Source organism: Myotis lucifugus, unplaced genomic scaffold (assembly GCF_000147115.1).
Source record: "Myotis lucifugus unplaced genomic scaffold, Myoluc2.0 scaffold_83, whole genome shotgun sequence".
Lineage (NCBI taxonomy): Eukaryota > Metazoa > Chordata > Mammalia > Chiroptera > Vespertilionidae > Myotis > Myotis lucifugus.
The window spans coordinates 4,709,904-4,723,277 of record NW_005871131.1 but is presented as its reverse complement, the minus strand read 5'-3'; the positions used below and the strand labels follow the sequence as shown (position 1 = coordinate 4,723,277).

The window sequence follows — 13,374 nt, the reverse complement described above, 5'->3', positions numbered from 1 at the left end:
GCCTCTTAGTAGTATACACCTGTACTGCATACTGAAAAGTTGCTAAGAGAGTAGATCTTAAAAGTCTCATCACAAGGAAATTCTATAACTACTAGAGCAGTCGTGGGCAAACTACGGCCCGCGGGCCAGATCCGGCCCATTTGAAATGAATAAAACTAAAAAAAAAAAAATACAAAAGACCGTACCCTTTTATGTAATGATGTTTACTTTGAATTTATATTAGTTCACACAAACACTCCATCCATGCTTTTGTTCCGGCCCTCTGGTCCAGTTTAAGAACCCATTGTGGACCTCGAGTCAAAAAGTTTGCCCACCCCTGTACTAGAGGCCCAGTGCACAAATTCGTGCACCAGTGGGGTCCCTCGGCCTGGCCTGCGGGATCAGGCCGAAACCGGCTCTCCAACATCCCTGGAGGGGTCCCGGATTGCGAGAGGGTGCAGGCCAGGCCCAGGGACCCCACAGGTGCATGATTGGGGCCGGGGAGGGACGCAGGAGGTTGGCAAGCCGGGTAGGGACCGTGGGAGGGCTCCAGGGCGTGTCCAGCCCATCTCGCTCAGTCCCAATCGGCCGGACCCCAGCAGCAAGCTCACCTACTGGTCGGAGCATCTGCTCCCTTGTGGTCAGTGCATGCCATAGCAAGAGGTTGAGTGGCCTTAGCATATCATTAGCATATTACGCTTTGATTGGTTGAACGGCCGACAGGCCAACTGGACACTTAGCACATTAGGCTTTTATTATATAGGATGTATAGCAATGCATATTAACTTGACTTTCTATGGTGATCATTTTGCAATATATATAAACTAGAGGCCTGGTGCACAAAATTTGTGCATGAGTAGGGTCCCTAGACCTGGCCAGCGATCAGGGCTGATTGGGGCCTTCCAGCTGCCGGCCGGGGCCTTCCTTCTGGCTGCCAGCCAGGGACTTCCTTCCCCAGCTGCCGGCCAGGGTCTCCCTTCCCCAGATGGCAGCTGCCAGACGGGGCCTCCCTTCCCTGGCTGCCGGCTGCCAGCCAGGGCCTTCCTTTGCCGGAGTCCATTCATTGTCTTCACTAGCTGAGTTTAGACAGAGACCCCCCCAAAAGCTAGTAGCCATTGAAAGTCCTAGTAAAGGTCAGGGCTTGAAAGTCCTAGCAAAGGTCAGGGCTGTGCACCACCCAGTTAATCTAGGAACCACTCAGTTAATTTAGGTAATAATAGTTGAAGCATCCCCACCTTAGTTCCCTTAATTCCTTAGATAGTTACGTAGATCCTTGTTGATTATTGTTAATCAGTTACTCTGCCTACACTTGGAAATCTATTGATAAGCTAATCAGTTACTCTGCCTACACTTGGAAATCTATTGATGAGTTAATCAGATACTTTTGTCTACTCCTGGAAAATTGCTGATCTGTGTGTCATTGAAACTTCCTTTTCTTAGGGGCTACTCCAGATCAATAAAAGATTGGAGCAGCCTGAGCATGGGTGGAAGTCCTTCAGGACTTGCCCGCCTGGTCCCCCAATATTGCAAAATTATCTTGTGTCTTTTTCTCTCATTTGTTGTGCGGCTCCACTTTCAGATACCGAACCCTACTCCACGCAGAACGTGGAGGGAGTGTTACTCAACATTCCTTCATTCCATGTAGCCCCCTGGTGGTCAGTACATGTCATAGCGAGCGATCGAACTCCTGGTCTCTGAGTCGAACTCCGGAGAGGACACTTTACATATTAGGCTTTTATATATATAGATATCAAATAATTATGTTGTATACCTAAAACTAATGTTATATATCAATTATACCTCAATAAAAAAATTTTAACCAGATAAAGAAATGAGCAGTAGCTAGAAGGGAAGGTAGGTTCAGATAATTTTTTTTTAAATAAGAGAAAAATCACATTGTTTCATATACTAACAAAAAATGACCCAGTAATGAGGAGGGGCCCTTAGCCTAACCCTGGGGAATCAGAAAAGGCTTCCTGGAGGAGCTGTCCCATGCTGAGTCATGAAGAGTAAGAGTGAGTAGGGATGAGTGAGGAGGAAACTGAGACAGCATGAGCAAACAGAGGCAAGAAACAACAGGAGGGGGGCATGTGAAGTTCAAAACTGAGAATGACAGGAGGTGAGGGTGAGGCTGGAGAGGTAAGCAGTCACTAAGCCTTTTAAGATAAATCAAGCAGAACAACTATTATCATATAGATAACACAGGCCTTGCCACTATAGGGTTTTTAGGCAGGGAAGTACTAAGATCAAACTGACATTTCACTGAGGAAGTGAATGGCTTGAGGGGTTATTAAAAGGCAGGGATAACAGTTATGAGGCTACTGAAATAAAGAAATAATAAAGTCCTGAACTAGGACAGCGTTAAAAGTAGTGAAAAGGATTTAGTGAAAGATCTGATGTGCTCAGACAGGAGCTTCTAGAGGGGGCTACTGTGTACATGATAATGCCATTACCTGTATTTGGAAATATTAATGGGTGGGGGTAGTTGAATGATTTGTTTCAGTTTGAGGTATATTGCTTTTGGAATCTCTATAGGACATCCAAGTAAGTAAATGTAAGCTGGCAATTGGGTAGAAAACTCAGACCGAGGGCTCAAGACATCTGAAGGGCATCAGGATTTGAGCGGTTATTAAAATTATCATCTACTAGAGGCCCAGTGCATGAAATTCATGGACTCAGGGGGGTCCCTCAGCCCAGCCATGCCCTCTCGCAATCCGGGAGCAGGGAGGCTCCCGCCACCGCTGCTGGGCTCGCCAGCTGAAAGCCCGGCTTCTGGCTGAGCGGCGCTCCCCCTGTGGGAGTGCACTGACCACCAGGGGGCAGCTCCTGCGTTAAGCATCTGCCGCTTGGTGGTCAGTGTGCGTCCTATCGACTAGTCATTCTGCCTTTTGGTCAATTTGCATATTAGCCTTTTATTATATAGGATAATAAAAGCCTAAGCAACCATTACAGCAGAACAACCAGAATGACCAGTCGCTATGATGCGCACTGACCACCAGGGGGTAGACGCTCAATGCAGGAGCTGCCCCCTGGTAGTCAGTGCACTTCCACAGGGGGAGCACTGCTCAGCCAGAAGCCGGGCTCATGGCTGGCGAGCGCAGCAGTGATGGCAGGAGCCTCTCCTACCTCCATGGCAGCGCTAAGGAGCAGCGAGCTGAGTGGTAAGGAGCAGTGAGCAGGCGGGCGGTAAGGAGCGAGAAGTCCCAGACTGTGAGAGGGCGCAGGTGGGCTGAGGGGACCACCCCCCCTCCCCCAGTGCATGAATTTGGTGCACCGGGCCTCTGGTAATATATAAGATGATTCAAAAATAACATTTACAAGGAAAACAATGACTGAACTTTAGGAACACTAACATTTAAGGAGAAATTAGTGGAGAAAAATGCTTGAAGTATTTTTAAATAGGACAGTCAGAAAGGTAGAAGAAAAATCAGGAAAAGATATATCCAAAAGGCCAGGGAAACAGCCAAAAGCTAATACTTCTACCATTGATTTTTTTAAAAAAAAGCTGTAGTGACCTGAATAAGCTGGCAGAGATCAGAGATCAGGAAGCGTCAAATCACATAACAGTCTGGATTTTCCAATTCTGTTGTATTAATATTTTAAAAATCAGGGCCATTTCCTCCTGAGGTTCTTTTTTTTAAAAAAATAAGGCCATGGAGCCTTATTTATTTATTTTGTTAATACTCACCTGAAGGTATTTTTCCATCAATTTTTAGAGAGAGTGGAATGAAGGGGGAGAGACAGAAAGAAACATCAATGTGAAAGACACATGGATTGGTTGCCTCCCGTACTAACCCCGGACCAGGGCCAGGGATCAAGCCTGCAACTGAGGTACCTGCCCTTGACTGCTCTATCAACTAAACCCGTGGTTGGCAAACCGCAGCTCGAGAGCCACATGTGGCTCTTTGGCCCCTTGAGTGTGACTCTTCCACAAAATACCACGTGTGCGCGCGCATGTACAGTGCGACTGAAACTTCGTGGCCCATGCGCAGAAGTCAGTATCTTGTGGAAGAGCCACACTCAAGGGGCCAAAGAGCCGCATGTGGCTCGTGAGCCACAGTTTGCCGAACCGCAGTTTGCTGACCACTGCACTAAACCAAACCAGCTAGGTCACTTCCTAAGGTTCTTAAGTAGTGACGCCAATCTGAGTGGAAAATACTAAAGGGATTAAACATAATTGTACATTATCTACCGTTTTAGTCGAGGAGTATTTATGGTTGCTCTACACCAGGGGTGGGCAAACTTTTTGACTCGAGGGCCACAATGGGTTCTTAAACTGGACCGGAGGGCCGGAACAAAAGCATGGATGGAGTGTTTGTGTGAACTAATATAAATTCAAAGTAAACATCATTACATAAAAGGGTACGGTCTTTTTTTTTTTTTTTTTTTTATTCATTTCAAACGGGCGGATCTGGCCCTCGGGCCGTAGTTTGCCCACGGCTGCTCTACACAAAAGAAAAATTGGTAATGTATTTCTTATTAAACCAAAAATTGTTGTTAATCATAATAAACTGAAGAGAAAAATGTTTACTTTTTATCGTTCCTGACTTCTTGTTACACATTATCTCACGCCTGACTTCACAAAACTCAATTAACTATATAAAATCTTATAAGCCTTATATGAACAATGAAAAGTAAGCATGGATGATGTAGCAACCTATAATGCTAGTAATTAGGGGAAAGTATTACCAATACAATAAAAATTTATCAGAAATGGAAAGAATTTTTGATGTTGGAAGAAAAAAATAACTTGAAAAATAAAGGGAGAAATAACAGAGCAAGGGTCAATTTCCGTTTCTTCTTTTTTTTTCGATTTTTGTTTCTTGATTTTAGCTTTACTTTATCTACACTTTTTGGCAGGCTATCTAAAAAAAATCACTCACTCTTGGATGGCTGTACTAACTTGGAGTGACTCCCAAGTGTTTGGTCCCACCCATACAGAAAAATGCCACAAAGAACTTAAAAAAAAAAAACCTACAGGAAGCATATTTTCAGATGAGCACCTAAAGCAAAATCAGTGAAACAAAGAAAAGACATGACATGGGAAAGGTAACAGCATTTTCTTGGAGTAGGATAGGGGGAACTCCCAAGGTGTGTGTCATTAGCCAAAGCTGGAAAAGCAGGATTCAGAGCACAGCAGAGCAAACATGCCGCTCTCTAGACCAGACAGAAAAAAATCTGTGCTGGGTTAGTGCTTCTAGAGTTTGGGCGAGTCAGACAGAGTGGGGAAGAAAGCACTACCACACTCAATTTCAGCATATGGGAAAACTGTGTGGCTGCTTTCTTACCTTTTGGTTTATTTCCTCTCCTATTAATTTACTATTAAAACATTTTAATTACATTCAAGGAAGCTAAAATGAAAGTTACCTCAGAATTTTATTTCTTCAAGTGTCTGGACAGGCTTTGCCACACTGCTTCGCACATAGACTAGACTAACATATAAAGCTAGCATCACTATCACAAACAACCTTTCTAGCATTAGACAGTTTGATTTTGTTAATTAATATAATAACCAATTTGTAAAAATTTATTTCTATGGTTACTAGCAAGGATTAATGTATATTTATTACATATATTCATCTTGAACAAACTGCTTGTTTCTTTGGCCATATGTTTATCTACAATAATCTTGATGGCCTTCTTTTATTTTGGAAAGGACATTTTATGTGTTATATATATTAATTTTTCTGTCATAATGAATGCAAATGATGCCCCATTTCCATTTCTTTTGGAACAAAAGTTTTCAATGTTTATTTAGATACCCATTGATTTGATTTGCCTTCACTTGGGAGTAGGCTATAGTAGTTACTCATCTACCAATAAATCCTGAAGTTGTTTCCATTATTATATAGTCACACTGCCTGTCTTAGAACTTTTTATTTGCCTGCTCCAATCATTACCCTTTAATTCTTTTCTATCATTTGTGTTTTTCTTTATATATATCTAAATACATACTATTGGTTTCAGAGAAGAGAGAAGGAAAGAGAGATAAAAACATCAATGATGAGAGAGAATCATTGATCAGCTGCCTCCTGCATGTTTCACACTGGAGATCAAGCCTGCAAGACCGGGAATTGAATGACATCCTGGTTCATAGGCCGATGCTTAACCACTGAACCACACTGGCTGGGCTTTTTAAATTTTTTTTAATCCTCACCTGAGGAGATGTTTATTGATTTGAGAGACAGAGACAGAGTCAGAGAGAGAGAGAAACATCAATGTAAGAAACATTGAACCCGCATGTGCCCCAACGGGGGATCAAACCCACAATCTAGTATGTGCCCTGACAGGGAATTGAACCCGCAACCTTTTGGTGTGTGGGATGATACTCCAATCAACCGAATGTGTTTCTTATCAAATATATTGCTATCATCCATTCTTTAAAAGAAATATTTTTGTGGCTAAGTAGTGATATGAAATTTAATGGGTTCCAAGCAATTCTACTCCTAGGTATCTACCCAGTGAAATGAAAACACAAGAACTGTACACAAATGTTCCTAGCAGCATTGTTCATAATAACCAAAAGTAGGAAGTAATCTAAATGTCCATCAACCACTGAATACAATAAGATATATTGTCCCTCCAGGGGCTGAGTGGATGTGGACAGATGGGGGGGGGGGTAGATGGGGGCCATCTGTAATTAACATTACCCAATTAGGAGAAGATACGAAAAGTATACACTTGGGGAATTGGGAAGCATTGAATTAAATCTCTAGGAAAATAGAATAAGATATCTGACATATAGGACATGTAGGATAGGAACTCTCTCATATCTATACTTACACAAACAACTCATCCTAAAATAAAATCTAATCCCTAAACAAGCAGAGCTCTCTCTTCTTGTCTGTGAGGCATAAAGTTTTCTCAGGGTTATTTTGCCCATCAAGCCAGAAAACACACCACCTCTCTTCTGTTACGGGGGTTAGCTAGGTATGTTTTATAAGCAAAAGTTACTATGATAGAGGAAAATGTCCTCTAATATTAGTTATGAGTAACAAATGTATCTGTCAACTGTGGCCATCTAACTCCCACATTTTATTTCCTGGCAATGTTAATCTATTAATTAACTCTCTAACACAGAAGTAATGATCCCCGTAGTGGGCAGCGTACTGCAGCTACACTATATAGAAAAGAGGAGAACTTCTGAAAATCTAAAAATAAATGTATGAATATATAACTTTCATTCTTACCCTTCAGAGGAAAAAAAAATCATCATCTTCATTATAACTGCCACTATAAATCGAGGTACCACAGAGTGACTTGCTCACAAACATTTCCAAAACAATGGAATAGCTAGCCGAGTCCCTTAACCACTGAAGATTTAATTATCTCATTTAGTCAGTGAAGGAAAATTATCTTATATAATAAAGCAGTAATATGCTAATTGACCATCAGGCCTTGACAAGATGGTGGTGCCCACAGCCACAAGATGGCGGCACCCAGTCCCTTTAGCCCCGCCGGGGGGGTGGCAGGTGGCGGAGCGCCTGCCGCTGGAGTCCCCCAGTCCCCTTAGCCCTGCCGCGTGCCCACCACCATAGTCCCCCAGGCCCCTCAGCCCTGCCTGCAGTGAATTTTCATGTGACCATTACCTTTTAAAAAAATCCTTACCCAAGGATATGATTATTTCTTTTAGATCATCTGTTCTCGGGGAGCAGGCCTAAGCCAGCAGGTGGGCATCCCCCGAGGGTCCCATACTGTGAGAGGGTGCAGGTTGGGCTGAGGGACCCCCCATGTGCATGAATTTTCATGCACCAGGCCTCTAGTATATTATGAAAGTCATCTATTTCTATAGTCTTTGTTTCTCGGGGTTCCGAAAATGAATTCCAACATGGTTGTTGACTCTGAAAGTGGCTTTAACAAACTCAGATTTATCTCTTAAAGCATTTGATCATGCTCTACCAACTTCTAGCTGAGTTCCCCTTATAATATTAACTTTTCCTAGAATGGGCTAGGCAGCTGAGGAATAACATTCCTTTGGGCTTTATGACATTTATTAGATTTAAAATCAAAACATCAGTTGAAGAAAAATAAATATGACCTAAGAGCCTATGCAACTTAATTACAGATAGATTAAGCTGTACCCATTAGCTTCAGAACTAAAAGAATCAGAAAAAACTGTAGAAAATTAAGTATAAGATTTTTAATGCTAAAAAGGTCTACAAAATACCCTTATTGATGAAATAGCTTAGAGCCCCAAAGAAGCTGCCAGGCCCTAGCTGGCTTGGCTCAGTGGATAGAGTGTCAGCCTGCAGACCAAAGGGTCCCGGGTTCTATTCCAGTCAAGGGCACATGCCCGAGGTTGCGGGCTCGATCCCCAGTAGGGGGCGTGCAGAAGGCAACCAATCAATGATTCTCTCTCATCATTGATGTTTCTATTTCTCTCTCCCTCTCCCTTCCTCTCTGAAATAAAAATTTAAAAAAAATAAAGAAATGGTTTCCTTCCCTTTAAAAAAAAAAAAAAAAGCTGCCAGTATAAAAACACATGACAAATAAGCAAAACTAGACAGCCAGTATCAGTCCGTGGGCCAACCCTCTATCCATTAAGCTAAACCAGCTAGGGCTGGCCTCCCAGTTCTTCAGCACTCAACTACATTGCCTTTTCATTCTGGTCCAATTTTTCATTTTGCAGATGAGGAAACTGTGTCCCCTAAGGAAGAGACAGAATTCATTCAAGGTTCAAAACTATTTAATAGCAGTACTAGTACTAGATTAGTACTCAGAGTTGTTGTTGTTTTTTTAATTGTTGACAGTATTACCAATGTCCCCCATTTCTCCCTGCCTTTGGCCCCTTCCACCCAGCCCCCACCCCACCCCAGGCCTTCACCACATTATTATCTGTGTCCATGGGCTATTCATATATGTTCTTTGGTTAATCTCTCCCCGTCTCCCTGAGATCTGTCAGTCTTTTCCATGCATTAATGTCTCAAGACCTATTTTGTTCATTATTTTATTTTATTCATTAGATTCCACATATAAGTGAGATCATGTGATATTGGTCTTTCTCTGACTGGCTTATTTCTCAGATTCGGGTTTCTTATTCACATTATGCTTTCCTATTTCACATTGAGCTTTCCCCCATTTAGTCTTTCTAAAAAATAATGATTTTTTTAGTATAAAATACTTATTGTTGAAGTCAAGAGAGTTCAATAAAGTACAGAAGAAATTAAAATCACTCCTCCCAGCTTCCAAGGATAACCACTCTCAACAGTTTAACATACTTATATGCATTGCAAGACCACCATTCCACTCACTTGCCCAGTATTTTTAAAGAAGTTTAAAGACATACTTTATATATAGTTGCATATTTAATTTTTTTCACTTACATTGTTATGTTCCATGGCATTAAATATTTGTTGAAAATATGACTAAATGGCAAATGACACCTCATACATTTAATTAATTTATTTAATAATAGGTCTACTGATTATATATGGTAGATTTTGGGGAATTAACCTCTATGATGAAATTGCTATACATCTTTAGGCAATATCTCTGATATTATTCTTAGATTAAGTCCCTGGAAACGGCATTACTGAGTTAAAGGGTATAACAATGTCTAACACTTATGTGGTGCTCTTTATTGCCAAACTCCTCTATGTGCTTCACCTTGTTTAATCCTTGCAACAACCCTATGAGAGAAAATGAATGCCCAGAGAGAACAAGTGACTTGCCCATAACTGTACAACTAGAAAGGGACACAGTCACGATTTACATCCAAGTAGTCAGGCTATAGGAGCCATGCTCTTAAATCACCATGCTGGCCCTTTTTTTTTTTTTAATATATTTTTATTAATTTCAGAGAGGGAGATGGAGAGAGATAGAAACATCAATGATGAGAGAGAATCCTTGATTGGCTGCCTCCTACATGCCCCACACTGGGGATGGAGCCGCAACCCAGGCATGTGCCCTGACTAGGAATCGAACCATGACCTCCTGGTTCATAGTTGATGCTCAAACACTGAGCCACGCTGGCCAGGCCATGCTGGACTATTTTAATTCCACACTTTTTCAACTACATGATGCTGGTCTACCAGAAGTTTACTACAAATGTACAAAACTCATCTGAGGAACCTGTGCTTTAATAAGCATCCCAGGAGATTCTACAGTTTGAAACCCACTATTTTGATCTAAAAATGTAAAAAGAGGACATTTAATAAACCCTTCCCATAAAAATCTTAATAATTATATTGATGTTCTAAATATGGATGGGAGGACCAAGTAAGAGTATTCAAAAACGGTTCAAGTGAATCTTCATGACTTTGGGTTAGGCAATGGCTTCTTAAATACGACACCAAAAGCACAGTGACAATATAAATTTACAAATTTAAGATTATTAAAAATTATTTAAAATATAAAATATAAATTAAGCTTAATCAAAATTAAACTTTTGTGCTATAAAAGAAACCATCAGGACATCTATTATCTTATTACACTTATATGAGGCACCTAGAAGAGGCAAACTTACAGAACTAACAAGTAGAAATAGTGGTTATTATGGTCTGGGAAAGAACAAGAAAGGGAGTTACTGTTTAAAGGGCAAGAGATTCTATTTCATCTCTCTCTCTCTCTCTCTCTCTCTCTCTTTTTTTAAAATATATTTTATTGATTTTTTACAGAGAGAGGAAGGGAGAGAGATAGAGAGTTAGAAACATCGATGAGAGAGAAACATCGATCAGCTGCCTCCTGCACATCTCCCACTGGGGATGTGCCCGCAACCCAGGTACATGCCCTTGACCGGAATCGAACCCGGGACCCCTCAGTCCACAGGCCGACGCTCTATCCACTGAGCCAAACCGATTTCGGCCATCTCTCTCTCTTTTTGACAATCTCTTCCATGGTAGCTATTTGGGCTACTCAACCCAGGATTCACAACTTTCAAACACATTACATTCAAGACAGCTTAAATTTTATATTCTCTCTTCTTGAATGCTCAGTTTGGTCTTTTAATTTAATTAGAGCAACATGGTTATCCTTTACTCCTATAAACAATCCAGGATTGCTCTTACATTCAAATGAAACACATGGGGAGGGCTGGAGCTCAGTATGAAGAAAAAAAATCTGGTCTGGCAACGATTTTTCACATTTCTGTAGCTTCACAGAGTGCTCCTTGTTGTTGGCATGCAGCAAGAAATCTTTGTCTTTTGTAAGACTGAGGCTTACCATTCATTTGTGACAATCACCACAATCACCTGTTTCACTTGCAGGTAACTGCAAGACATAGTAACAGAACAATACCTTGTCTTTCTCTTGTTTTTCCCTCAAATCTTCAACATAGATCTCATAACCTCCACCCGCAAAACCAAAAGTAATGGATTGATCGCTATATGTGCTCAGGGAAAAAGAACATTCTAGGATACTTGAGCCATCAAATGTTCTAGTATCTTTCTGGACCACAGGCATATCAAAGGGGAAGGCCTCCACAAATTGTTCAAGGTGTTCCAGGTGCTTCCGAAAGGTAGTGAATAGCAGATGTGGCTCTTTGTGATTTCCAACTGTTTCTGGTGAATGCCTTTTGACCGTTTCTTTCCTAAAGTAACAGGCCTTCTTTTCTATGACAAGGCCAGAACATAGCTGCATAAAGTACATCTCGTAAATTTCTTTGGCCTTCTGTTGGGATTTTCTCAACCCAGAAGATTTTACCGGGGCTTTTCCTGCTGAGTTGTTCATCTTTGCTGGGAATTTTGGTGGTTGAATACCTCATTTCAGGCTTTATTTTTCAGGCTTCTTGGGCTTTAGCAGAGGAAGGGCAGAGTGGACTACAGCTATGTGAGGAGAGTCTGGGGTTGGTGGCTCTGGGGAGAGAGCTGAGAGGACAGCCACTAATGATCCCTATACTAAGTTATTCCTCCATACCACAGAAGCCATCTTTCTCAGGCAGAGAGTTCTCATCCAGGCAGAGCGTTCTCATCCATGCAGAGCTTTCTATTTCAGATGAAGGAAAAGCTCAGGATATGGATGAAGGTGATGGTTGCATAATATTGTGAACATATTTAAACATATTAATGTCACTGAATTGTACACTTAAAATGGTCAATTTGTTGTGTATATTTTACCATAATAATCTAATCTAATAAAAGACAAAAAGGGTAATTAACCATACCTCCGCTACGCTTCCCATTGGCTAATCAGGGTGATATGCAAATTAACTGCAAAGATGGCGGTTAATTTGCATAGGTAGGCACAATGATGGGAGGCGAAAGGGGAAGGACGGAAGAAGCCGCCTGCCGCTGACGGAACCCAGGTGGCAGCCAAGAGCCGGAGAACTGGGCCGCCTTTGCCAGCCCTGGGCCAGTAATCGGAGAAGCCGGGTGGGACAGGATGTCCGCCTCTTCCCTGTCCCGCCTGGCTTCTCAGATCACTGATCACCAGTGATCAGAGAGCACCCAGAGGCGGGGCCAGAGGCCGGGCTGGGTCGCTGCCTGGGGACGCAATCCGGTCCCCCGGGGCAACGCAGCCAGGCCCCAGAAGGAGACCCAGAAGGAGACCCAGGGGCCTCCCAAGAGGAGAGTCTTCGTGGTCAGATGGCACGGTGTCGGGACCGGAATAAAGATGGAGGTGACTCAAATGCCTGGTCAAGGCATTAGACCAGCGAGCAGGGCCTTTCATCCGGGACTCGGGGTGGGGGTGGGGCGAGGGAGGCGAGGGGGGGGAGGGGAATAGAGAACTACAACTCCCAGGAGGCTTAGCGGCCGGGGCCTGGGTGCCTGGCCGTGAAATCGGATGGGGCCTGTCGTTTGCACTTGAAGAGGCTTGCAAGGTTGGAAGTTCTGTGCCGGGAGCCAGGGAGAAATGGAGCTGGAGCAGAGAGAGGGGTCCATGGCAGCCGTGGGCTTTGAGGAGTTCTCAGCACCTCCCAGCTCGGAGCTGGCGCTGCCTCCGCTGTTCGGTGGTCACATCCTGGAGAGCGAGCTTGAGACCGAAGTGGAGTTCGTGTCTGGGGGTCTGGGCAGCTCCAGCCTCCAGGAGCAAGACAAAGAGGAGGAGGCAGTCCAAGGCCGGCGGCGGCGGTGCCAACGGGAACTCAATCGGTCGGCGCTGCAGGGAGATCAAGCAGGTGAACGAGCGGGTCCTGAACAGGCTCCATCAGATACAGAGGATAACACGGAGACTCCAGCAGGAGCCGAGGTTCCTCATGAGGGTGCTGGACTCCTACGGCAACGACTACCGGGCCAGCCAGCTCACCATCTTACTGGAAGACGAGGGCAGCCAGGGCACAGACGCCCCCACCCCAGGCAACGCTGAGAACGAGCCTCTGGAGAAAGAGGGGCTGTCCCCGCCCAGGAGGACGCCAGCGCTCGCAGAAGCCAGCAGCCCGGCCCCTGGCGAGGGGCCCAGCGGTTGGAAGAGGCGGCGAGTGCCACGGGAAGGGCACCAGGCGGGAGTCCCGCTGACTCC

General features: G+C 43.5%; 2 protein-coding genes across 18 annotated transcripts in view; both read right to left on the bottom strand.

Moving 5' to 3' along the window:
- Positions 1-13,374, bottom strand: part of SLMAP (sarcolemma associated protein) — a 156,152-nt gene that overhangs the window by 106,850 nt on the left and 35,928 nt on the right. The gene's annotated exons all lie outside the window — the stretch shown is intronic.
- On the bottom strand, positions 10,714-12,020 carry LOC102441939 (interleukin-33-like). The gene is given in 1 exon segment (XM_023755742.1): positions 10,714-12,020. A coding segment is annotated over 1 exon segment (777 nt). The 5' UTR covers positions 11,647-12,020; the 3' UTR covers positions 10,714-10,869.